The 26,357-nt window shown below is 44.4% G+C and overlaps 1 protein-coding gene across 6 annotated transcripts in view; it reads left to right on the top strand.

Moving 5' to 3' along the window:
* Arhgap26 (Rho GTPase activating protein 26) overlaps positions 1 to 26,357 on the top strand; it is a 398,943-nt gene that overhangs the window by 296,030 nt on the left and 76,556 nt on the right. For all 6 annotated transcript variants that reach the window (XM_085699929.2, XM_085699931.2, XM_085699930.2 and 3 more), the window contains exons 18-20: positions 3,818 to 3,977; positions 14,111 to 14,249; positions 25,617 to 25,767. In XM_085699929.2, coding sequence (XP_085556055.1) covers positions 3,818 to 3,977; positions 14,111 to 14,249; positions 25,617 to 25,767 — 450 coding nt within the window. The remainder of the gene's footprint in view (positions 1 to 3,817; positions 3,978 to 14,110; positions 14,250 to 25,616; positions 25,768 to 26,357) is intronic.

The raw sequence follows: 26,357 nt of genomic DNA, 5'->3' as shown, positions 1-26,357 counted from the left end.
CCCTTTCTTAATAGGCCCTAAAGGGTTTGGTTGCTGTTTAGCCCCTTGTGATGCTCTCCATATTATAATCCCAGTCTTCTTCTGGAAATGATTCTTTCCCCCAAAGGGTATCAGATATAGACTGTCTAGCTACTTTCCCTTGAAATAAAGATGACAAGAGTCCCTCTACCATGCCCGTTTTTCACTGAAATATGTTCTTCACTTGCTAATTATCATCCAGTTGCATAGAGCATGGATAGAGATTCCCAGCAACTTCCCTGTGGCATATGCCTTAGGAGGTGCACTGACTCTTGGTGTCTGCAGCCCCACTGCAGGGTCGCAGAAGGAGCCAGTCTTCTTCCCAGCACAGGCAGGTCTCTTCCTCTGCATCCCTGAGTCACGCCTCCAGAAAGGCAGCTGTACTTGCAGTGGCGGCAGGCACCACAGCAGAGTAGCTCATATGGACTCAGGGTTCTGAAAGTCATGTGCCCATGCAGAGTTCAACACTGTAGAAGCATGTGTGTGGATTTTAAGACAAGACACAACATGGCATTCCAAGCTGTTTGAGGAAGAGCCCAGACAGTACAATTAACAGAACAGAAGGCAGGCTCAGTGCTTTCTGGATCTCACTAATGAAGGAGTCCCATGGCTTCTGCCGGACCAGCTTCCCAGCACCCTGCCGGCCTGCTTCCCACACATCTGTAAATCCATCAAGCTCTAACCCATGGCCGCTGCCAGCAGAGACTTAGGTCTAGGCCTTTCTCTCTGGAATGCACAGAGATCTCAAGTCATTAATAATTCACTCTGGAGTAATGAACAAGTTATGAGCCAAAATCATCAGGTGACAGATCAATTTGTTTCCACAGTGCCCAGATATAATGCTGGCAATGAGAAGGTGCAAGCTTGTCGCTGAAAAGTTTCTCAAGACTTGGATCAATGTGTTTTAAGTTTCAGAATAAAATGGATCATTAAATGGGAAATGAATTTGTTGCGTAGCCCCAAGCCTATTTATATTCAGAGTTGCCAACCCAGAATTACTGTACTGTTTTTTTCCGAATACCTTTGGGCCTCAGGGCCTGCAAATCAGAGTAATTATTAGTCATTAATTAAATCTAAGAAGTAGAACACAGCTTGAGATTTTGAAAAGGGAGGCTGGGATAGTTCAGGTATAATTACTCCCATATTGTTGATAATAATTAGAAAAATTTCAGCTGGGCTGAAAATATGAGTTTTACATGTACCAAGAAGTTCCCATCATGTTTTGGGTTTCATTCTACTTGTCACTGGCTTTGTCAAATTCAATACCTCAGTCTCTGTGTTCATTATAATGGTGGAAACATAAACACTGAGTGAGGACCTCAGAGGCAGGCCAACTTGTCTGCTGGAGTCTGGGATGGAGGACCAGGAAGAAACCAATGCAGATGCAGAAAGCAAGGGTACCATGTGAGCTGAGCCTTACAGAGAAAGTTTGTGAAAGACAGAAATAACAGGAACAAGAGGAGAAATCTGGGAACAGAAGAGGGGTGTGGGGGGAGTAGGGAGTAAATCATCCCCATCACTATACCTCCCGTGCATGATCCATCCAACCCACACCACACACCATGAAGTGGATGTGCTATCCACCCCTATGGCTCCTTTTCAAAAAGAGGAGGGACCCATGTTCGATGAAGTAAGTTGTCATGTGGGTTGTCAAGTGACCCACAGCCGTGAGGTAGCAGAAACTTAGAAATGAGTTGGGAGGAAGGTGTGCTTCTTACGTGAGTATCCAACTTCAGGTATAGCCCAAAAGAGCACTTGCCTAGTGCATCCAAGGCCTTGTACTGCACTCTCGACTCCAGAAAGCCAAGAAAAATAACAGGGACCAACCATCAAGTTTCATTGTCAGAACAATTAAACATGAGAAAAATTACTAACACTTCAGAACTGTGACATTGTGCTCTCTCCAGGACCAGCAGAGATGTGAGAATGTCCTCTTCAGCAGATGAGGGACATCAGAGTAGGCTCCCACACCTCAACTAATGGTGGCAATCAGGGAAAGCTGGACACAGGTGGGAGCTGGGGGCTGGCAAGGAGGCTTTTTCTATAGTCAGGGAGAGAGCAGGAAGGTCTGGCAGTAGCAAAAGATGATGATCCCAACTTATGTTTTTATATTGGTTTGCAACTCAAAAGTGTTTTCAGCCATGAATAGCTTGTTGATTTCATTTTCCCAAGGAACTTTTATGCAAACAGGAATAAGTCTAGTAACATAACTCTTTTGGGAGAAGTGTCATCCCTGAATTCCTCTCTCGTTCATGACCTGATGGGGAAAGTGATGATGGAGAAGCAGTCTGAGCCCGAGAGTGTGCGAGCTTAGCTGGTGGTCCCAGCCCTGGCCAAAGGCTTTCTCCTCTACCACGTCCCCATTAACTCTTTCCCGTGGACAGTGTGTTGTAGTTCTGGGCAGAAAGAGAAAGACACAAGGAAGCCCAGGGCACTAAGGCAGAGCTAACAAAGTGTTTATAAAATATCCTTGTATGGGCCAGAAGCAGGCCAGACTTCTGTAGCAACACTCTCTGCTGTGAGAGTTGCCTCCGGACAAGAAGCAAACCCTCTTGCTCACTGCACTTAGCCACAGTCACAGCCCCATAGCCCTGAACACACCTGACGTCTTTCAGAGAAGGAAGTTAACTTGATGTCTCAGTCTCAGAACCTTGAAGAAAAGCATATATTAGATGATAAAATTGGTTGAAGTGGGGTTTCAGTAAATACTCACTTTAAAAACAGACATTTAAGGCAGGTGACGCTCTTCTCCTATATAATGGAAGTCTACAAGTGGAAGAGTCGCCATCGATGGGATTGTATGAAAGACACTAAGTGTAAATAGCACTAAATGCTGGGGAGGCCAGTTCATGGAAACTCTGTACCCAGATTTCTCTCTAGGTTCAAGTTAGTAGTGAATAGCTTCCTTCTTCTAGCAGGTGGGTGACTAAGGACACTTCTAGTATTTTCTAACAGTGCTGAATGGTGTGTGCTTGTTTATTGTCAGTAAGTCACTCCTAAGTTTTTATTCAAGGGACTGCCTATGAACCATTGAGCTTTATAGTTTGGACATGGGGTTCAGATATACGTATTTTGAATAGTTTTTTTTTTGCCTAAAAGTATGCATGTGTACTTAACAGATTATTCTGATCTAACCACTGCTGATCTCATGTCTCCTTTAAAATCTGAGTATTAGTGCAGTATAAACATTTGGATATACAGTAGTGTGCTTTTTATTTCTGACGATGCCACGTGTTTCACTTAGTGTGAGCCACATGTTTGATCAAATGGGCTTTTAATACTTGGTGTTGAGAGTACCGAATTCCCTGACATGGCTTAAATACCAGCTCTTTTTCCTTTTGATAAACCGTGTCTATTTTGTGCTCTTGTGTGCAAACGAATTAAAACCAGAAGCTTCTTGACCTGCACTGGACACAATGCAGAGGGGAAAATCCTCAGTGGTTGAAGCAGCAGACAGGTGAAGAAGTTGTAGCCAAGAGGGTGGGACGGTTACCTAGACTTAAGAGAGCAGTGACTTGGGTATGCAGAGTCATCATCTGGCTGATGGCATTGACTAGGTGGTTGGTTGATTGGCTGTCTGCAGAAAAATGGAAACCATATCCTTAAGTGAATGCTAAATGCAGGTCTGTGAACACTCCAGTTGAAGATACAAGAGAAAAGCTGCTCTTTAACTCATGGCATCCAAGGATGTCCTGGGTCCTGCTTGCTATAGATGCAGGTAGGAAGGCCGAAAATACCCGAGGAGGTCACTCATCTCTGTGCATGGCTTCTCTTACTTGTTCTTTCTTCCCATTTCCAGTGTTGCTAACAACCACAAGCAGAATTTGATGACTGTGGCAAACCTTGGCGTGGTGTTTGGACCCACCTTGCTGCGGCCTCAAGAAGAAACGGTGGCAGCCATCATGGACATCAAGTTTCAGAACATTGTCATTGAGATCTTAATAGAGAATCATGAAAAGGTAACACATAATGGGGCCCTTGCAGTAACGAATTGAGTTGTTTAGCTGTGCAGGTGGGGGTAGCGGTAACAAACTGAGTTGTTTAGCTGTGCTGGTTAGCTGTGCCGGTAGGGGTGCGTTGGAACTGACCTTCAGAACTGATTAGGTTTGAACCATGCTGATGATGAGGTTGCTGACTGTCATGGTCATGGTGGTGATAAATGTGTGAATACTGGTAGAGGTGACAACAGTGGCCATCATGGTGGCTATAGAGGTGTGGGGATGGGCAGGAACTCATTGAGCTCTTATTCTGTGCTGAACACTCTGTTACTATTTTCTCTTCAACAATCCAGAGAAGGGGTGCTATTATGAGCTGCATTTTAGAAAAACCCTTTTACTTTTTGTTTGATTATCTTAGAAATTTATGGGTTTGTTTCAGTTTGGTATGTTGAACTTTTCCATTTGTGTGGCAAGTATTTTTTTTCTGTAGTCTGAATTTTGATTATATAGATAGTACATGTTTTTATACATATCTGCATCCATGTGTTCATGCACATGCATCCATATGTGCTTATATACCTGTGGTCTTTGCTTTGAAGGCACTGAAGTGGATCCATAATTTTTTAAATATATTTTCTCTTAAAAATATACAAGGATATGCAATGTTTTTCCTCTCCAGCTCTCACTGGACTCCTCGTGTTTATCCCCTAATACCTTCATGCGTCCCCCTTTAAATTCCCATTGAATCCAGTCACTCATTGCCTGTATTCACATGAGTATGACACTATTCACTAGCTCATCCGAAGCCTCCAGTGGCCACAACCCTAAAGAAAGTGTCACTGTTCTGACCTCTTCGATGTTGGCATTCAGATTGAGTCCCATGATTAAATATTGATGACTTTGTAAGAGAGAGATCAGAAGACAGAAAGGCAGATAGTCTGTCTCTCTCTGTCTCTCTGTCTCTCTCTCTGTCTTTCTCTCTCTCTCGTCCACACCTCTGTCCCTCTCTATCTATTTCACATACCTTCACCCTCATATTTTACAGTCCTGTACCTCAACTTGCAGTAAGGCTGTAATCAGATGTGGTTTCTTGGTTCTGTACCTCCAGAACTGTGAACCAGATGAAGTTTCTTTTCTTCAAAAGTTACCTGGTCTTAGATACTTCACTCTTGTAATGTAAAATGAGCTAATATAGTCTATACATATTCCAAATATTTTAATAAACATATTCCAGAAATATAATCTTGTTAAAAACTATCTCATTTTCACTTTCAGCTTATTCACAAGATAGATATTCTACTAACGAGTTTTGTAGCCACCATCACACTTAGTTTTCCTAGGAAACCTATATGGGCAATAAATATTCAAAAGAAAATTTAACATCTTTATCCATCAGCAGAATTAAGACTGGTTTGAGGGTGTATGTCACCAAGTCAGAATGACTATCATCAAGAAAACAAGTAGCAAGAAATTCTGTCAGGGATGTGGGGGGAAAACACCCTTATACACTACTGATAGACATGTCCACTGCTGTAGCCAGTATAGAAATCAGTAGATGGTTTCCTCAAATGCCAAAAAATATTGTCATTCCACCAAGGATTAAATATCTGGGACTCCACCTGTATTATGTGGCCATTAAAGAAGAGCAGAAATGAAAGTGTTTGAGTTGAAAGCTCACAGAGTAAGGATTTTGGCTCTCTACCATGCTTACTTTAAAGTAATGGTTATTTCTTTTAAAATTTCCAACTCTGTATGAGTAGAATTCTACCCCCCCCAACTCACAGTTTAATCACCTTAAGGCTTAAACTATCAAGTAGACAAATACTTAGGATTATAGTGGAAATAAAAGTCATTTATATTTAGAAATGAAAATACAAAATATTATTTCTATTATCTAAAATACCCAAGAGTTCCCAAAATTTTACCATTTCTTCTAAAGTTTTTCTGATAATTACTTTGTGAAAGGTTAATTTGTCAGCATTTTGATGTCAAGGACAAACAACCTTCTTAAGAAAACACTGCCTTCTTATGCCTTTGGTTAAGCCTGAAGCTTCAGACTTGTTGTGTTCGTTACACTCTAACTGTCCAGCACATACTAGCAGGGCTCATGCCTTAGGCTCTGTGACAGTGTATGACATTCCTTTTGGCTGCAGCTCTGGTGAAGGTTTCTGGAGGAAAGGCAGGACTTCTCTGTGTACTCACGCCTGCGAGTGGTATGCTGTGTCATCTTCACCCTCCAAACCTATTAGTGTCTGTAAGTTGTGAGAGTTACCTTGCAGCCCATCAGTGGGCTTTAGGGGAGATAAGAGAATAGATCTTTAAACTTCTATCTCTCAGAAATGTATCCTTGTCAACAACTGTTAACTCTTAATCTCATGTGCCAAAGAGATAAACTAGCAACCATTTTGGTGACCTTACTGAATTCCAGAGTTATAAGAACTCTAGCTCTGTGCAGCCTGTATTTCCAATGAAATGAGTCATCCTCCATGCAGTTAGTGAGATTCGAGTCCATTTGGTACTCAAATCTTGCTTTCATTTGCCTTTGCAAAAAAATATTGAAGGCACCCAATTAGTTGTACTACTGTTTGACTTTGCACACAAAATTTATATTAATTAATATGCAGTTGATTAATCTGCAACTGGCAGGTGTTTGCCATTTGCTTTTATTTTCTTAGTATTTCACATTTGTTGATACTCAAAATTTACACGAATAATGATAACGTGTGCCTGGATTCACTGAAGCCATCTTTCTGTTCCCTGAGGAAGCAAGACAGCTGGACTTGGGCAGTGGGATGCAGCGCCTCTGCTCTCTCTTAGAACATTTCCCTTCTCCCAAGGGCTCTGTAGCATGCTGTTTCTTAATGTAGTAAGTTTATCAATCTGAGTGCATAATTACCCTATTTAACTTTAGGTAAGCTAGTAATCCTTTGTATTGGGAAGCTCCTTTAATACCCCTCCAATGGGACTGTAATTTGCTGTGGCTTTGTATATAGTTCCTCTCTATCAGCAGAGGCAGCGGGAAATAAGCTCTTTCTGGAGATAGGGAAAATCACAGCCATGCCCCTGCCGCATGTTCCCTTATGTGTGTTTTTAGTTACTAAAGATAATTGGTTCCTTTTGAGAGGTTTTAAGTAAAAGTCCCCAAATTACTTTCTAAATTGTTGATCTCTGCTAAAACTCTGATAGCAACAGAGTCTGGGATTTCCAACTGTCCTTTAAAAACAAAACCTCTCTGTAGCTGCCGCCTCAGGATTTGGCTTCTTTGCTGTTAATGACAAGCCCTGAGGTGGCCTGCCTGACTCACAAGGTTGCCCTATGCAGGGTGCCTCACAGATCCAGTGAGCAGAATGACTGAGGCCTTCCCTCCCTCAGCTGGATCCCTGTGACCTAAGACCCGGAGGGATTTGTGTCTCAAGAACCATCCTCAGTCTCAGTCCTTAACTAACCTGCTGTTTGCATTGGGTGTGATTTATTGTCCTCCCAGTTCCTTTGCAGCTGTAGACTCAGAAGCTCTTCCTCATGACCTCATTTTCCTCCTATAAACATCACGGCGCATAATAAAGAGTACTGGGCACACTTTATAGAGAGACTCCTAATCCTTTTAAATTGCGGGTCATGGGACAGCTGGGATTAGAAAAGGTGTAAAGATGTATGTGCTAAGAACATACATTTTAACATGTTGTGTTAAGAACAAATTCCGGAACAAGTGTCAGGGCTCCACACCATCAAGATGGGTCAGAAAGGAGCCCGACTCCCTAAACTCTGTAGGTACCACAGGGCAATAGAGAACATCAGATACTAACATTGCTTCAGGTAGTTAATGCTAATATTTTGCAAAGAATGTAATTAAATTTATACTTACAAATTGAATTATCGTGTCTTGACTGCAAATAATTCCTTTTCATTATCCACTTATTTCCTTCTTAAATTCGATGTGTCTCCTTTTTCTACTGAATACAGCAGTGTCTTTTTCTCAGCAAAGGCCAAACCACTAAGTGCCTTAGCCCTCATCAAGGTCCTGGGCCTTGTTGTGAAGGGGATGTTTGGCGATCGGAAGCTTACATGATTTGCTCAAGACCTAAAAAATGCCTGAAATCTGATCTGTTGGTCCACAAAACTTGTGATCTTTATGTTTTGACATTTGTTTCTCAATAACACACAAGACCCAGTTAGCTAAGCCTCCTCAGTCAGGCAGGCTATCTAGGTCCTTGTCTAGCCAGCTGTGTGACCTTGAACACATCAGTTAATTTTAGTGTCAATTCTTCATCTACAAGATGACAATCACTGCGTTTCCCTTATAGAGTTGTGAAGGAAATAATTTGTGCCTTTAATTCATATAGCTATAACTGCATGAGAAGCAGTGAATTTTAGTTGTCATTTATACTACCGCGATTCCTGCCTGTGCTTTTACCAGTGTAATGTTACACATTTTGTGTCCTTTATCTGAGGTGTAGTGTGATCACATTTATAAAGGAAACAGGCTCAGAGGAGCTAAAGACCTTGCCGGAGATAATCCAGCTAGTAGGTGGAAAAGCCAGGATTTGAACTCAGGGCTGTCTAGCTTCAGAGCTTGTTCGCTTTCCCCCCATCTCATCCTTCAAATTACTTTTATATTTGATATGATGATATGGCAGTAAGGTAACTATCATGGATTGGCGGTGGTGTATGAGTGTCCGTCAAGACTTAGTGCTTACCCGAGACAAGCCAACCTCAGAGACCAGCGCTGACACTCTGCTGCCTGGCTTGAGGAGAAGCAGCCTGGTGTTTATGGCTGTGTTAATTCCACTAACAGGGAACTCGGAATTGGGGATACTTGGAAAGGTTCCCTGCAGTTGTATTTTTATTTTATAATCTTATTCTCCACTGACTCCCAGCAGGGTCACAGTCTTCCGGGCTTTTATGTGTAAGGCATTCCTGATTAAGTTGGAATTAGTTCGTTAAGTGAGGCCGCCTGAACAGGACACTTGGGGCACAAAAGAAAACTCGCCTCTTTGTGTTAATTTGGAAAGTCTCTGTGAAATGAGTACATTGTTCCCACCGCATGGTAGAGCTTGTAGATTATATGAGTTAATGCTTGTAGATTACAGGGTCCTTTGTGCGACAGTCTTCACAACCCAAAGAAAACTTTGTTTGTGCAATAGAACTGGAGTAACCAACAGAGCTGTGTAATTCAGATGCATCAGAATTCCAGCTTAAATTCTGAGCACAGACAAGGCTTGGCACGGTCAGAGGTGGCTGGAAAATCCGCTTGCCTGTGTAGGAATTTCCAAGTTACATGAGCAACAGTCATGTCGGTAGTTATTCCCACATTCCTGCTCTGTGTCCTAGGCCTTGAACTCACTGTGTAGCCCAGCCTTGACTGGAACTTGCAATCATCCTCCTGCCTGAACCTCCTGAGTATGTAGATTGGTCATGTAGCACCATGGCAACCCCGACTTCCTATTGAATGTCTGCATCAAGGTGGCTTCCCTTACAAAGGTGCCCTCACGTTTAGAAAAGCTCTTGCAGCCAGGATGTGTGGGCCTGTAATCTGGCACTTGATGTTTTGCAGTGTGCTCTTGTGCACAAAGTATTGCATTTGATCCCAAGAACAGCCTGACAGAGTTCTCCAGAAGCCTGTGCCTGCCTCCTAATCAGACCCAGAGAACTGGCCTTTGGGCTGTTGTGCCTACCCATGGTGACAGTTCCCTTATAAAGCTGTCCCAGTCTGTTCTCTTAACTTTTAGAGAAAACAATGGATGAGGAGGGAGAGATCCTCCTTCATGTGCTCCCATGTTACTTCCTGCTGTGTTTGCGGGGCGGTTTTTCATACATCTCTGTGTCTAACTTGATATCTACTACAGTTCTAGAAAGAATAGACGTCTCGGTGTTGTGTCAGCTGAAGTTCAAATGCACATTTGCTGTCTTTCCCCTTGCACTGTAGTGGACAGCAGATGATCCCTCTTCCTTAGGAAGAAAGACAATATCTGGAGGCCAGAGGCAAAGTTGGGAAGGTACTAGGACCTGGCCTGTCCTTAACTATGGATTCATTTCTCAATGCTCTCATCAAGGGATTGCTAAAGGTACTGCATTCTGGGCCAGAGGCAGAAGGATGCTAAGAGACACCAGTACTTGTTAAAGAATTCTCTATTCTCATGAGACTGAGACTGGTTTCTAAAAGAAGTTTGGCTGGAGAGGATGAACTGACTGAATGGCTGGCTGCTGCAACCCCAGGGCTTCACTTCTGGTCCATGTGGCCTCACGGGGGTCAGGGGCAGGGTAGGAGATGCTCTTGTGAATGGTCATGTTGTGCCCTATGCTGAGTGAACCTGCAGTTTAGGGAGGAGTCATGTGAGATGCCCGGCTCAGAGCTCAGCAGGCATAAGCACACATGTCTAGGAGCCATTTTTAACTGTCAATGATACTGCTTAATGAGATGTCACCTCAGAGTGGCCAAGGCTCGGTGTGGTTGGGGGAACAAAGTCAAGGGGAAGGAAGCTTCTTAGAGGGTGCATACTTGGGCTCAGTGCTTGTAATGATAGGAGCGGTGGGCTGCATCCCCGCCGGGATCCTGGCTCCCCGGCTAGTTTACACCAGAAATAATTACACAGAAGCTGTATTCTTTTAAACATTGCCTGGCCTGTTAGTTCTAGCCTCTTATTGGTTAATTCTCACATCTTGATTAGCCCATTTCTAATAATCTGTGTAGAACCACAATTACCGGGAAAGATTCAGCATGTCTGACCTGGTGGCTGATTCCATGGCATCTGCCTCATTGCCTTCTTCCCAGCATTTTGTTCTGTCTACTCCACCCACCTATGTTCTGACCTATCAGGCAAAGCGGTTTCTTTATTAATTAACCAATGAAAGCAACACATAGAAAGAAGACCCACCTATACCAAGTGCTAGCCACAGTCTTTCCATTTTCTTCCACTACAAAGGCTCCAAGAGATTGCAGAAGCGAATAGCATCAGTCAGCCTATCGTCAGGGCTTCTGGCTGCCCTGGAGATGAAGATTTCTTTTTCTTTTCCTTCAGGTCTCCATCTCCCACCCCCTGTCTCGGTTGATCTCAGCTCTATCCAGCCACTCGGTTTATCTTGTTTCAAGTTTGAATCTACTAGGGAACGTGGAATAATGCTACCTTCCTCCCGACAGCTGTGTTTGGGAGTGAGACTGGCTCAACCGGCTGGCTGGCATCATCAGGACCACGGACTTGCCAACCCAAGGAGAGCAGCTGTTCCAGCTGAAGCTTTCATAATTCTTGTGACTTGGCTTTCTACATATCAGCTTTAGGGAGTCGCTTTAAAACACACACACAAAGATGAGAGCCATACGAAGAATAATTATGGGATACCCTGAGCCATAAGTTAAGGGATGTCGTTCTCTTGTGTCTTGTGACTGCTGGAAAGAAGGCATCCAGGAGATTGATGTCTCAGTGTGAGGGAGGACACCAAAATAGTCCATCTTAGTCTCTCAGTAAAGTTGAGAAGGTTATGAAATCCTTATGAATCATCTTTGAAGATTTTTCTGTGACAGAGAGACTAGCACCATATTATATTATATGAGATAAGCAGGATGTAAAACTATGTGAGGAATATACCCTCAGCTGTGGAAAATGTGGTTAGCATTAGAATCGCACAAAGCTCTCAGCTCCAGGGCTGGGGTGGCAAACACTTAGTAAATCACAGCTACTGGAATGGAAGTCCTCTGTCCATCGGGGACACGTTTGTTTCGTTCACTGTCACACTCAGGGTGCCTCTGTAAAGTGGGTGTTCAAATAAGCTGCAGATTGTTCAAATGGGTGTTATTATCATACACATTCACAGAGGAGTCTAGCAACAAAGGGCCCTGTGTTACCTTGCTATCTTCCATAATTATATCTATCCATGTGACAGCTACATTTCCGTATGCTTTGGTTTTTTTATAAAATGCCAGGACATTAGCAGCTATGCAGAGTTGCTGAGCACTGAGTGAACTGCTTGTAAAACATAGGGTGCTGCGGCCAGCACCCCAGGAGCTATAGTAAGTGGCAGCAACGTCCGCAGTAAACACCATGTAAGTGCTGGCTATAGAGATAAGGACATTCTGTAGTAAGGCATGTAGGAATTGGTAAGGTTTTTGTCTCACTTTTTTACCTTGCTGTGATTTGAGTGTGCAGTATTCTCTGTGGGTTTGCATTTGAAACTCTTATTTGAGGAGTCCATGGAACTTTTGGGAGGTGGGGCAGAGCTGGGAGAACTAGTCACTGGGGGTAGACTTTGGGATTAATAGCCAAGCCCGTTTCCTCCAGTCTCTCGGATTTCTGAGCCATTGAGATCTGAGCAAGCTGCCTTGTGCTCCTGCTGCCAAGGCTGTGAGCCACTCCTTTGTAGGAGGCCACGCCCAAGTGGGCGGGTAGCTTAAAGGCTACTGGCTGAAGGATTCCCTGCAGCACTCCCTGCCTTTTTGAGTATAATAAAGTGTTATTTAGATCCAGAGGGCCTTCCGAGTGATCCTGCATCTGACGAAGGACGGCGATACAGTCGGAGACCCACATTGCAGCACCGGACTGAGCCCCCCGAGGTCCAAATGAGGAGCAGAAGGAGGAAGAACATGAAAAACGAAATCAGTACTGCGAGGGATGCTATCACCCACTGATACAAGGGAACGGATCTGATGAGAGTTTACCAAGGCCAGTTGGACTGGGACTGAAAGAGGACGTGATCTAACCAGACTCTCCGAATTTGGCCGGATTCTCTGACTGTGGCTGACCCGAAGTCTTTCTGAAAAGCCATTGACTATGACACTGGGACCTGTTTCCTCTACATATAATGGATTTTGGGGATCCAGTCTGTTTGGACACTCACCTTCCTGGACCTGGAGGGAGGGGGAAGGAACTGGAACTTCCCACAGGGCAGGAAACCCTGACTGCCCTGGGGGACGAAGAGGGAGGAGGAGGGGGAGTAGGGGGAGTGGGAGGGTGTTGGGAGGGGGGGTGGAAATGGAAACTTTTATAATTTAATAAAATTTACTAAAAAAAAAATAAAAAAAAAATAAAGTGTTATTTATTTAGGGGTAGACTCACAGATTAGAGCAAGATTCATACCAATGCAAATCTCCAAAGCACACTCCCATCAATATGACTTCCAGACTATAATAGGCTGCGTCCTTCCCTCACACCCACACTATGATAGACTTTCCCTCAAGCCCACACTAGGATAGACTCTTCCCTCACACCCACACTATAACAGACTTTCCCTCACACCCACACTGTGATAGACTCTTCCCTCACACCTACAATACGATAGACTTTCCCTCACACCCACACTATGATAGACTACACCTCTATATCACAAGCCAAACTCCTTTAAGTTGCTTCTTGCCTGGAATTTGTCACAGCAGTTAGAAAAGTAACGACTACACACATTCTTCAATAATAATTACATCATTTTTAAAATTCTTTTAAAGTCACAAAACCTAACTCCTAACAGTTATAATCTGTAAATAATAGAACTGTGAGGTTTTCTTTTAGACTTTTCTACATTTTCTAAATTTGTATATACATACATGCATGCATGTGTACGTGCGTGCATGTGTGCGTGTGTGCCTGTGTTATCAGGGTCAGCCACCTCTGTTCTTTGATATAAGGTAAAGCACACCTTCACAGATAACACAAAGCCACTGAAGGAGGAAGGCGGTTTCCACTGAGGATGGTGGGGGAGGAGGACAATGCTTCCTGTTCTGTGTCAGTTTGCGAACATTATTTAAATTTCTTTTATGGTCTGAGATAAAATCGTGAAGCAGTTGTAAATAACTGGGGAGGAGAGCAGATGAAGGAAGGAAGGGCATTTGGATTAATTGGCTCTGGATAAAGACAATAAAACCCTTCCCTGTTAGCGGACAGGGGTTTAGATGGTCTCTGTTGTTTTCCATTCCCCTTGCTTAGCTCAGAGGAGATCCGTAAAGACCATGGTGGAAGGGACTGAAAGGGGAAACGAACTCTTGCTCAGTTCTTGGAGAAAGTTCTCAGTACCGGTTCCTAGAAGTTTCTCAGTGGAGGCCTCCGATGCTGGCGGCCTTTCTCATCTTTACTTTCTGATTCTAACTCACCACCAAGCTCCTGGTCATGATTCAGGCCTGTGCTTTCTTCCTAGCTAATAGAAATGTATAACCTTTTTGTCATCCTGCTATGCAGATATTCAACACTGTGCCTGATGTGCCCCTCACCAACGCCCAGCTACACCTCTCCAGGAAGAAAAGCAGTGACTCCAAGCCCCCATCCTGTAGCGAGAGACCCCTGACGCTCTTCCATGCTATTCCTTCTACAGAAAAACGTGAGTCTCTGCGGCCCAGGGCAGGGTGGTATGTGGAGACATCCCTACTGCCTCCATGGCTTGCTGTGGACATCCTTGTTGTATGCTTCTGGCCTTTGGTATCCAGAAGACTCTGTGTCTTGTTGTGTCTTGCCTGATTCCACCGCTGAGAAAGAAAGGCACAGGTCTCTGGCCAAGAAGCTGAGCCTCCTCTCTCTGCTGCACAGCAAGATCTGGGCTCTGGCATCACCCAAGGTCCCTCCTTTGTTGGCAGGTCTCATAAAAGCAGTTCCTTTCCCTGACTCAGTTTGGAACTATTATTGGAGGGAGTCATGTGTTCGACTAGGCTGTGCCTGTAGGGAAACAGAGCCTTCTGCTTACTTTTAAACTCTTTTCTGTGTTGACACTTTAAAATATTTGGAATTAGTTCCTGAATTAGAGAGTAATTTCTCTGTATTCCAAGTAGAAGAGAACGCTCACCATAAATGTTCCAAACCTTTTCATCTCAGGACTTCTGAGTTCTTTCAGTGATCAAGGCCCTAAAGTATGCAGTCATATTTCAACTTTTGTGTCCTGGCAGTCAGGAGGCAGAGGGCAGATGCAACGGGGGGGGGGGGGGGGAGGAATTCCTGCAAGTCTGAGGCTAGCCCAGTCTGCATAGCAAGTTCAAGCTAGCCAAAGCTACATAGCACGAGCCTGTCTCAACACAAAAAATAAACAATTCATCTGTCAATCTGCTTATATGTTATAGGAATAAAGGCCTCACGACCTACTGGAGGTCACCCAGTATTGGTTCTTATACCATCTTCACCGCATGACCAAATTCTTACCTCTTTCATCCTCAGTTTGCTTATCTGTAAAGCAGGCACAATAGTGCTCACCCCAGAGGAAAGACTTGAGGATTGACAAAATTATGCATTACAGCATCTGGTATAAAGCTGCTATACACAGACGCCAAGACTGGTTCCAACATGCAGCGGACATTTACATGGTGCCTTCATGGTCTAGGGATATGAAAATGAGACCTTATCTGTAACGAATCAAACTTGAGTGAGAAAATCAGTTCAGTGTTTGCAACTAGTTTCGTGGAGAAATGCATATAAAGAGAAGTCGAACAGTGTCCTATCAAAAAGCTCTGACTTGCCCCAGTGGAAATTCTGCCTTCACGGAAGACCGTGGATGACTTTTGATATCTTAACATTTCAGGACCGCCACCTGCTATTCTTGATGTTAGGGACAGTAGTTTTCCAGGATCTTTTTATGGTCAGGGACTGGCTCTAAAATGTAGAGCTACACTTGAGTATCTGTAACAACAGTCTTGTAGGAGTTGAGCTCTTTTGCACGGCTTAGGGCTGCCGTGAAAATTAAAGTGTGTCGAATGTTCTGGGACATCTTGGCGTGTTCTCAGTACATGCTTGGGGTGATGATGATGACGACGACAAAGACAGATCTGTGTGAACTCCAGCAAAGGCACAGAAAGGAGAGGGACCTACTTTACCTTAGGGAGGAAAGGATTCATATCTTCATTGTGTGTTGCTTTCCCTTTGATGCCCTTTTATATTGTAAAGTAAAGACCTTCTTTACCATAACACCCATAAACTCAAACCTTTTCTGCCCTCAGAACCTTGCTACATTGAAAGACGCTTTGAATTCTCACAGTAAGATCACACCTTGAGAGTTAGCACCATTTGGGTTGCAGCAAACACTTTGCTTTCATATGTAAAACTTTCCTTATATTTACCATCCTTATATTTAAATTGGTTCTTCCCTACTCAGGTCGTTTCCTTCATATTCATTCCTAGAAGAGTTTCTAGGACACAGATATGTTGGACTCTGCCCTGGCATTGGCTTCCCTTCTAGCAGTAGCTCGTGTTCTTCCTAAACATCTGGTGGGGGTCGTTCTCCCCATAGTCCGCTCAGAACTTGGGCTCCTCTGAGTGTACCAGGGAACACTTGGAACAGAGCTGACCTCATCCCCATCTGCTGAGGGAATGAGGCATCAGGCTACAGGGTAACGTGCTTCTCAGATTTCCAGGAGCACACGGTCACCTAAGGTTTCCTGCTAAACAGTGTACAGTGCAGACGGGGACAGGGCTGACTGTTTCGGTCATTTGCCCAGGCTTTGGATAGTGCTGGGCTTGTGGTCAGCCTAGAGCAGCAGCCGCCTTGGACCTCATCCTGAAGCACACTTTACAGCATTCAGGGGAGAAGAGGGAGATGAGAAGAAAATCAATTAGATCTTGGCCCAAGATTAGCATTTTTCACAGTTAAGGACCTGTGAAAGCAGACCTGTCTAAGCAGCAGAACAGGCTGCTGTGTCCTGGATGCAGACGATGAAGCAATACAGCTTCCTCCCCGTGACAGGAAACAGGACTGCAGTCTCTACCTGCTTGAATTTTAGCAGATGGTCTAGCTTCTACAAGAGACATTTCAATAAAAAAAAAAATTTGTCTGTGTGTGTGTGTGCCTACGTTTTTGTGTGCATTTGTTTGAACAGTGTATGTAAATATAAGACTATATGCATTTTATGATCAGAGTAAGTGCATTTTGAGCATCTACTTTCTTCTGCAAAATTGGAATAGTGCCCAGGCTGGTGTGGGAAGCACCCTAACAGGGCTAGGGGCTGGGTGGTGCAAGGGGGATTGGGCCAGGAAATGGGATGTTGCTGTCACCAGAAGGTGACAGTGCACTGTAATCTTTTCACACACTTCAGCCCTCTTCTTGTTCAGTCTATGGACAAATACAGGAAGCTTTCTCAAGGCACCCTTGGAGTAAAAACACAGGTATTGTGTATATGAGCAATCTGTGGAAGCAAATTGCATATTTCCACAGACTGGCATCCTTCAAATAAAACCTTTTCACATACCTAACTTGGTTCCTCTCAAATTGTAGTCATTTATACAACCTCCTTTTACTGTTTCAGCCACAACCACATTATTTGTGAGTATGGCTCATTTAACGTATTTTATGTTGATCTTAAGGCAACTCACTTCTTTGCATAGCCCCAGTTCTTGCATATCAAAAGTCTGAAAACACAAATTTTTGTGCTCATTACATTTTTCTGTACTATGCATAAAATAAATTCCTAACTACGAAGTTAAAAACATTCTTCCACATTCCATCTCAGAATTGCCTGTGGGCCACCTGTGGAATGTCCACACACCTGGCTCTCTGTTTTGACCAACTCCAACCTTTTCTTTTAATTTATTCACTTGGCTAGAATTGAGCTGAGCTCTTAGCAGTGGACCCTTACTGCTTTTCTGACAATAATGGTATTTGTTGTTGACCCTGAACTGTCCCGTCTCCCACGGAACACATGCTGTTTGAAAGCTTGGCTGTGGTAAACATGGATGCACAGGCATGCACACTTCTCCTCTGTCTTCACACTCACCAAATCCTGCTTTTTGGAGGCTCATTTTCTCTTCTGTCTGTCTGTCTTTCTGATCTCTGTTGAGCCTCGTTTGCTCCTGTCTCTTCTCTGCAGTGCCTGCAGTGTGACAGCACTGTGTTGGGTGGTCCCTATGCTGTCTGCCATGAGATACCTAGCAGGAAGGCTCAGGAAACTCCTTCTGGGGTTCCAGTTATTTTCCGTAGACCTCCACTCCTCTTCAAGGGTACTGCTCCACAGAAGTCGAGGCCCATTTCTTTCTCTTAGGGGTAAATCTGTGCCAGTGTTTACGGCCCTGTGTTGTCATTGGCCTTCTTTTGAGAGGACAGTTGAAAGTCACATTGAAAGTTCATAGTTCTTAGCACCCTCACTTCTGACTCATGGAAGTGTCTGGTGGAAGTGTCTCATGAGCTAGATGCAGCTCATAGACATACATTTCATTTTCCAGGAGGAGGAAATTTTTCCTCCTACATGGGTGGACCAATGCACCCAGGCCCCTACATATGACTTTTGGCTTCCATTTTCCACATCTAAACAGAGGCTGCATTTATGGTGACAGCAGCCTCTTTGCAGAATGAAGGTCCAGGGAGTTTCTCCTGCTCTGACCTTGGTAGAGCAGTCAGTCCGAAGGCTTAGACACGATGTGGTGGAAGTAGGACTAGGGACCACATGGACATAGCTGTCACTCAAGAACTGTGGAAAAGAACAAAGGGAGTGATGAGATTTAGAAGCCACTATAGCAAGATACACAGATCTTCAGACACCCACTGGATGGTACAGTGGCAAGGGGAGGGACTAGCAAGCAGAGTTGTCTGTAACTGGTCAAGGAGTGTCTTGTGAAAGGGGAGATTTTGAGAAAGATACTGAAGAAAACGAGGGTTCCAATCTGGGAAAAGACTTGAAAGAGGTCTGTGATACAAAACTGCCTGAGCAGAGCTGTAAGTTGTAGTGGAGCTGTGGAAAGACAGTTTCCCTATGTTGAACGTAGACGACAGTTCCCCCATAAAATTTCGTCTTCTCTTTATCTATGCTTGCTGTATAGAAATATGTAACTTATTAAAATAGTTTTTTTCCCATGCATTCCTGTGTATAATGCCATCATTTTAACCTTAAAATTATATGACAGAGGTAATGTTGCTATTTTTCAGATGGGGAAATAAGATTTATAATCAAGGAGGCCCTCAGGGTTACCCACAATAAAGTAGGAAATTTTTACCCAGTCACCCTCCCTCAAAGGTCTACCACTCATGACCCAGATTTCCAGTTCCAATCTGTGGGATAGATCCTAGGAGATATGACTTGATTAGGGAGGACTATTGTAGCTTAATCTGGAAGACCAAGTATCTGCTGTTCTTCTCATGGATCTGAAAGTTAAATTGCATTAGGCTGTAACTAGTATGGAAGAATGAATGGATATATTTAATAAAGAACCCCCGAGACCAAACTCTATTTGAGCTTCATTCAGTAACAATGATAGCTCAAGTAATGTGTCAGCCGTCATGCTAAGCCCATCCTTATTCCTTCTCATACCTCTAACTGATAAGCCTATGAGGTAACACTCAGCAGCCAATCATAGGCAGTGAACCTGAGGTGAGACTTTAAGCAGAGAGCACGTTTGTCACCCAGAAGTCCTCTCCTCCCTATGCCATTTTATTTTTACAGAAGGACCTTCATCAGTTTTTGAGCCATAGGAGTAAAAACCTTGCTAAGCTGAGATATAGAAGCAGCAAAAGCCGTCTGTCCCAGCTTCCAGGGATACTATGGGGCCAGCTGAGCCATACTGAATGAGTTCTTTAATATGCAAACTGACAATTTATAGCCAGGTGGCAGCCTCCCCTCCAGACCCAGCCGCCGTGCTGCTAAAAGCACTGTGCATTCGCTGATGGTTTGGGCTTACTGGGCCAAGGCGCTCCCATTATGACCACCTCTCAACAGATGGAAGGAAGGAAGGGTTTCAACTGTGCCACCAGACGGATGGTAGCAAGGGAGATTGCTGTTTAACCCCCGGGCTTCCATGTAGATCACCTCCCAGCAGAAACCGGACTGGTATATCAGAGTGAATGGCACCAACACCAAACTGTACTTCGGTAGGCCAGCTATGGAAAGTAGAGCCAGGGCGCTGGAGAGAACCTGCAGCCTGCAGCAAGAGCTGACACCTTTGTGATTTCCTCCAAGAGGCTGCAGATTGACAGCAAAGAGTGATCTTGTCCACAACTTTTTCATTACTTACACAAAGATGTAGAAATGAGCCTCTTGGAACAACGGTTCTTAGACATTGGCATACGTTAAACGGTAGGGAGGTTAATAACAACATATGCATGGTCCGTTTCTCCAGGGCTGTCAGAAGCAGGAGACCCTAGGTCCTGGTCACTCCACGAACTCAAGGGAGACCAACAGTAGCTAAGTGGGATGGGACCCTTGACAACTGGTGGTGCTTTATCATCACGCGGGCCACCCCAGGGCTCTCTGTCAGGTTGTAGGGTGGGCTGGCACCGTGACCGTGAAGTGAGGCCCTGCAGTCAGCCCGAGAAGTCCTGATACCTGGAAGGTACTACTCTTCCTTGCTATCCTTTCATTTTCCCATCTATAAAGCTGATCACTAATACTAGCTGTCCTGGGGTAATTACCATTTAAATGAGCCAGTGCATGTAAAGTTCTTGACATGAGGCCTAGAACAGAGTAAACACCTAATGATTGTTGTCTGTGATTATGATAATTACCACCAGGCTGTAGTGTCCCCTTACCCTTGAATAGGAATGTAATCCCCCTATGGCCCTGCAGATTCCAAAGGAGAGGCCTCCAGGGAGGGACGTGGACATGTAGCTGCCCAGCTTCCAGAAACAGCTCCCTTAACGCTCAAGTACAAACACATCAAAAACCTTGGCGCACACTGCTCAGGGCTGGTAGGGGTGGATTAGGGACAGGAATGGATTCTTGGGCATTGTTTCATATGGATCATGTTAACTAGCTGCTGGGATTATCTCTCTGATTAATTCTCTTAGCTCGGCTAATGCATCCTGGACCTTATCCCAGACAGGCTCAGTGAGAGTCTAACATTTTAGCTATATACTTCTCATATGGGTCTTCCTTGTGAAAATGACTGGGAATTCACACAGTTGCGAGGCTTATGTAATGTCTTTCTCTGAGCAGTCGGAGCCGTAGCATATGCCAGCTCTCAGGTTGCCTTTGGAGATCTTGAGTGCTCTGGACACACATGTTTGCTTTGGCAGATGACGTGTTTGTCCACATGGATTCTTGTCACAGAGGCTCCAGAAGGTGTAATGTAGCTCTTTGTTTAATTATGTGTGGTTACTGTGTGTGGCTAAAAACCAAACAGTTGATGTCACCTTTAAAACTGATGCGTAGAAGACAAATAAGACACAAAGGGAAGTTTAAGATAGGTCATCAAGTGGATGGAGCAATAGATGTTAGACTTAGATCTGTGCATTACCACTGTGAGGACAGAGCAGATACTATAGCACTAGATGTGGTGTGATCTCTCTGTTAAAAGACAGCAGCTAATTCTCTGTGTATGTGTGTGTGTCTGTCTGTCTGTCTTTGCCCATATACAACACAATAATTGAATATTTGCATGCAAAAATGGATATACCTAGAACATAGTACATGCTGGATATCAGTATATGTATATGCTTTTCTATATTTTCTAAATTGGAGAGGAATGCATAGTTACTATGTATTGAATTTTTTATTGCAAACAGCGTTCCCTAATTGTATCATCTATTTACTATCCCAAGCCAGTCTCTAATGATTCATGGTATAAAAATAAGTTATACATAGCTTTCCACTTGCCGTGCACAGCAGGGTAAGCAGCAAAGCTGGCCGTGGTGGGGAGTTTCCTTCTAATCATTCTGTTCCCAGCACAGCCATTAAGTGGAAGCTCTGCAGCCTTCAGAATGGGGGTAGCCTGAGGAGCAGGCTTCTCTTGCGCTTCCGTGCTTCTTCCCTGTGAGTCAGTCCACTCTCGGCCAGCCACGGTGCCTTCTCCGCTCCTTCATAAAATCTACTTTCATCGACATTTCCTTCCTTTGCAAAGAGAAATGTTATTGTGAGCACCACAGAAAGAGAGTGCATCAGCCAGCCGGTCCACAGTGGGCCAGGCTGGAAGCTGTTCCCTGCAGCTAGCTGGTGAAAGTCACAGTATCAGGTGCCGTGCAAATGATCAAGCCATACACTGGCCCTGCTTCTTTCTCACTCACCAAACTCCTTGCTCAAGCTGCTGTTTTTATAAGCCTATACGTATTATCCAAACCTTTTTTGTACGATTCCTTTTATCACAGGGACTGAGACAGAGTCAGCATGAGATCAGACCACCTTGGCTTTTCCTCTGGTTTAGTGTGCTCTGCTATCAGGCACGAAAGCTATGGTGTGAAAAAGAGTCACCACACAGTCCCAAAGTCTGAGTCCAAGCTTCCCATGTTCTTGGGTGTTTCCCAGAGATGGCAAATTCAGAAACTGCTGTGCGCTTGTCATTTTTATTGCAGAATTCATTAAGCTGCCATGCTATTATCTTCCCATCTTGTCAGGATGATGCATCACAGACTTCATTGCAAAACTCTGACAAGCAGAGGAGAGTGCACCTCTCTCCCAGCTATCGCACAAGAATGCCTCTGGGGCTGTGCCTGTGCCTCTGTTCCCTGTGTGGAACTCAGGGCTTCTGCATAGCTTCCATCTGGCAACTCCCTTTCCTCCTCATTTCATGTCTGAGCTTGGAAAGGGGAAGTAGGGCGGAGAGATTTGTCCTGTGAGGAATGGTGAGTCCTTCTTTTCAACCTCTAGTTTTGTGTTTTGGAAAAATGACATATTAGCCCAAATTTTGACAGACTTCTGCAGAGTGGGAAATATCTCTTAAAGTGGCGTAGGACTTTGTTTCGTGTTTACCTTTCAGTTCTGTGTGTTCAGAGGGCCAGGCAAGTTCAAGCCTGCCAAGGCCTGTGCGTTTGGCTTGGCTCTGGGTATCTGAGTCTTTGCCTGTGGGCTCTGTGATAAACAGATCCCGCCTCCTGTGCTGGATGGGGCTGCCATTAGAGTGAGTTGGAGCCACTTAGTAAATATGAAAAGTGCTGGAGCTTAGCCTCCATGTTTCCATGGCAACCTCCAGAACAAGTACAACATCACCAAAATTACTCTGCGGCTTTCCCTTTTTAGTTGCCGTGATTTGGTTGCACACTTGTGTTTTCCGCTCTTGATTTGTACAGAAAACATAAAGGCTGCCCACAGTCACCAGTGCTTTGGTTTCAAGGTCCCTGCCTGAAGCACCTGCAAAATTCAGTCCCACATAACTACCTCTCTCTGTTCCAGCAGAAGAACTTTTGATTGCATATTATTCTCTTCTACTTGTGATTTAATATGTGACCATTCATGGGACTTTGGTGTGCCGAAGGCATGGGCTATTTCTCAGGAAAGTATAGCGACCTCTGACCTCACAGGTCATTTCAATAGATACTGCGTGGCCAGGTAGCCTGTGCTTGCCCTTGGGTAGTTTATATCATTAAGGACTAAGTTTGTATATGCTGCCAAGTGCTTTAAAATATATTTTCATAAAAGCATCCAGCACATTCCTGACGCCTGTTTGTAACTGGCAATTTATTCCTCCATTTCCTCATTCCTGTGCTCTTGCTTTCGGTGACTGATATACAAAGAGGCATTCACTGACAGCAAGTTTGAGGAAGGCCAGCCTTCTCGGGGGGCCCAGCCAGCTCTGAACACCCCTGAGAGCTGCATTCTTTCTCCCTCTGTCACTCACATGGTCCTCTGTGATCCCATTGGCTTGACTCATAGCTGTTGCTGCTCTCCTCTGAAGTCCCCTAGCATGTAATCGTTTTCCCTCCAGCAATGAGATGCTTCCATCCTCGCTTCTGATGGAGCTGCCAGAGCTGGCCTGTCATCCTGGGACTCAGATACTTAGCTCCCTTCTGTGAAGGTGTGGCTACTTTTCATTGGAGGAAGTCATCCCGCCTTCTGCTTTGCTCTCAGCAGCAAGTATTCATTTGCCCATAGGGGGAGGGATCTCCCGTCTTAAGTGACATTACTGAGTCATTTTCCCTTTATTTCTTAATTTATTCCAAATGCTTTAGAGTTTGTCTTGGTGTCGTTTGTTGTAAGCATTGAAACATGCAGTTTGCTTTTGATTTTGTTCCCCGACCCTTTCTTTGGATTAATCTTTATATTCCTCTCCACCTTCCTGCTTTTCCTCAGTCAAGACTGTCAACATATCAGAAAAGCTTGCACCTCGAAGTTTTCAACCTTCTCTTCTGTGGTATTTGGGGTAACAGGACTTATCCCTTCTGCTAGCATTGACTTCATTTTTTTTTTCAAGTGCTCACTGGTGTACAAGGCTGAAGTTTTTTTTTTTTTTTTTCTTGGTAATAATCCCCACTCACTGGCTCTGGGTAGTCTGCCGGTTACACTCCTCCCTCCTCTGTTCTTCCCATCATCCCTTCCCTCCTCTCTTTCCTTTCCCTTTCTTCACTGTTGAGCCTCCTCTCCAGCCCCTGAAGAAAAGTGTTTTTAATGCTGTCATTTTTTTGTTGTCCAAAAGAGACTTGAGTTCATCTAAATAGTTCATCTCTAAATGAGTGCATCAGTGATGCCAATCTATCTCTCTGAGATCTAGCATGTCTTCATATACAAAGGCTCCAGAAGAGTTAACCGTTTATTTCATAACAAATGGAATAATGGCCAGCAGCACCAGTTGCTCTGTCCAGTGAGTCTGGAATGAGGGAAGGGGCGGACGTGCCAGGTCTGTAGCACGCTGCACCACCAGTGGTACCCTTGCCATTCAGCTGCATCATCCCCCAGGTCTTTCAGTTACTGCTTCCAAGGCTTTTAGATGAGAAGAAACAGAAAGCTCCTCTCTTTGAGCGGTATTCCAGTGTTTATAAAACACATTCCAGCATATGATCCCACTTGATCCTCACGACAGCTCACGAGCTGTACAGGGCGGTTCTCATTCTCCCCATTTCATAGATTCATTTGGACTCTGAGGTCAGAGGCTGCAGCAGTAGCTCAGAGGTTGCGAGCACTGGCTACTCTCATAGATAACCCAGTTCCCCGTGTACACATAAGTACTTACACCTGTCTCAGTGGGTGACTCCAGAGGCAGACAGATGTTTCTAGAGTGTGGCTACCGAGCTAGTCCATCTGAGTTCTAAGGAAGTCAGTGAGCACATTGATAGTCTGTGGTGATGTGCTGTGCATTTGGAGGTATGACTTGTCCTAAGAAGTTAGGGCAGTGTTAGAGCTGGGGTTTTAGAAGAAAAGTGGCTGTCCTTACCATCTGTGAATCAAAAGAAGGCAGAGGTTAGGTGAAGTCATATGGTAGGGCTGTTTGAAGGAAAGAACCTGGCTCACACTAAAGGTGTGTGTGTGTGTGTGTGTGTGTGTGTGTGTGTGTGTGTGTGTGTGTGTGTGGAGGGTACATCCCTTCAACCTGAGGAAGGACTTTGCTTTAAAATCCATGCGACCTGTTCCCCTTTGATCTTTCCTTTCCCACTCTTTCTTTATTTCGTTTTGTATTTATTTGGAGGGGGGTAGGGAGAAGGAGAAGGCAGTAGGGAGATTATATCTGTGGATATCTATGGATGCTTGCACAGTGTATTCTGTCCATTCACCACATGGGTTTCCAGGATTGGAACTTGATGGCAAGTGCGTTTGCTCATGGAGCTACCTCACTACCCCCACCCTCTGCCACTCTTAAACCCTGTCCTTTCCCATGTCCCGTTTTTATTGTTTGGTTGACTTGTTTGTTTTTGAGGCAGTCTTACACGAATAGCCCAATGGACTAATTAATTCTCCTGCCTCTGCCTTCTGAATATTAAGGATTCAAGTATGTGCTACTGTGTCTGGCCCCTGTGTACTTTTTCAAAGCTTCAGATATTCCAATTTAGTCTCCTTATTTGTAAATTCTTGTATGTGTGGGTGCAGCCTCTCCCTAGTCTGTTAGCATTCATATGGGCCTTTTTGTCGTTTCTTCTCTTCAGAGGAGCAAAGGAACAGCATCATCAACTCCAGTTTGGAATCGGTCTCCTCAAGTGCAAACAGCATCCCTAATTCTAACAGCAGCCTGCAGCCTAATATGAACTCCAGTGACCCAAACTTGGATGTGGTCAAACCTACTCGACCCAATTCACTGTAAGTATGGTAGACCCTGTCTGCTTCCCACTGGCCCTGAATTATCCATTCTGCCAGAATGTCTCTGGAGCAACCTGACTTTGGGTCATTGTTCCATGACCATGATTCCAACCGTCTCCCTGAACTTGGAACTTGACAGATTGGTTGCAGATTTTTCTTTAGCATCCTCACCAGAAAGAAGAGTCTTAACGCACTGCTTCTTAGCCTTGCGCTGTGATGCACTGTCCTGCTGAGATGGCTTTGGGGATGGCTGTTGCCTGTGCTGGTTACTGGGAAATGTTCAATGCTACTTCTATGTCTGCTTCCATACAGAACAGTCGGGGTGGAGTAACCCTTCATGCCTTCCATTATCAAACTGTAGTGTAATCATGACCTCTCGGTGAAGACTGTAAAAGGAAGAGAGCCATTTCATTTTTCATTCCATTTGGGGCTTTGAGCACTTGTAGCCAAGATAAAGAATAGAGGATAGTTGTCTAATCCTCCCCCGAAACTATTAAACTAGGGCCAGAAAGTTCTCTCTTGTGACTCCAACCCACATGGCTCAGCATGCTTCTTAGACCATCCCATAAATCGTGTCAGCTAGGGTCTTT

Source organism: Myodes glareolus, chromosome 13 (genome assembly GCF_982192425.1).
Source record: "Myodes glareolus chromosome 13, mMyoGla1.1, whole genome shotgun sequence".
Taxonomy (NCBI): domain Eukaryota; kingdom Metazoa; phylum Chordata; class Mammalia; order Rodentia; family Cricetidae; genus Myodes; species Myodes glareolus.
Note: the sequence above shows the minus strand (reverse complement) of the source record. Positions and strands in the feature narration are given on the sequence as shown.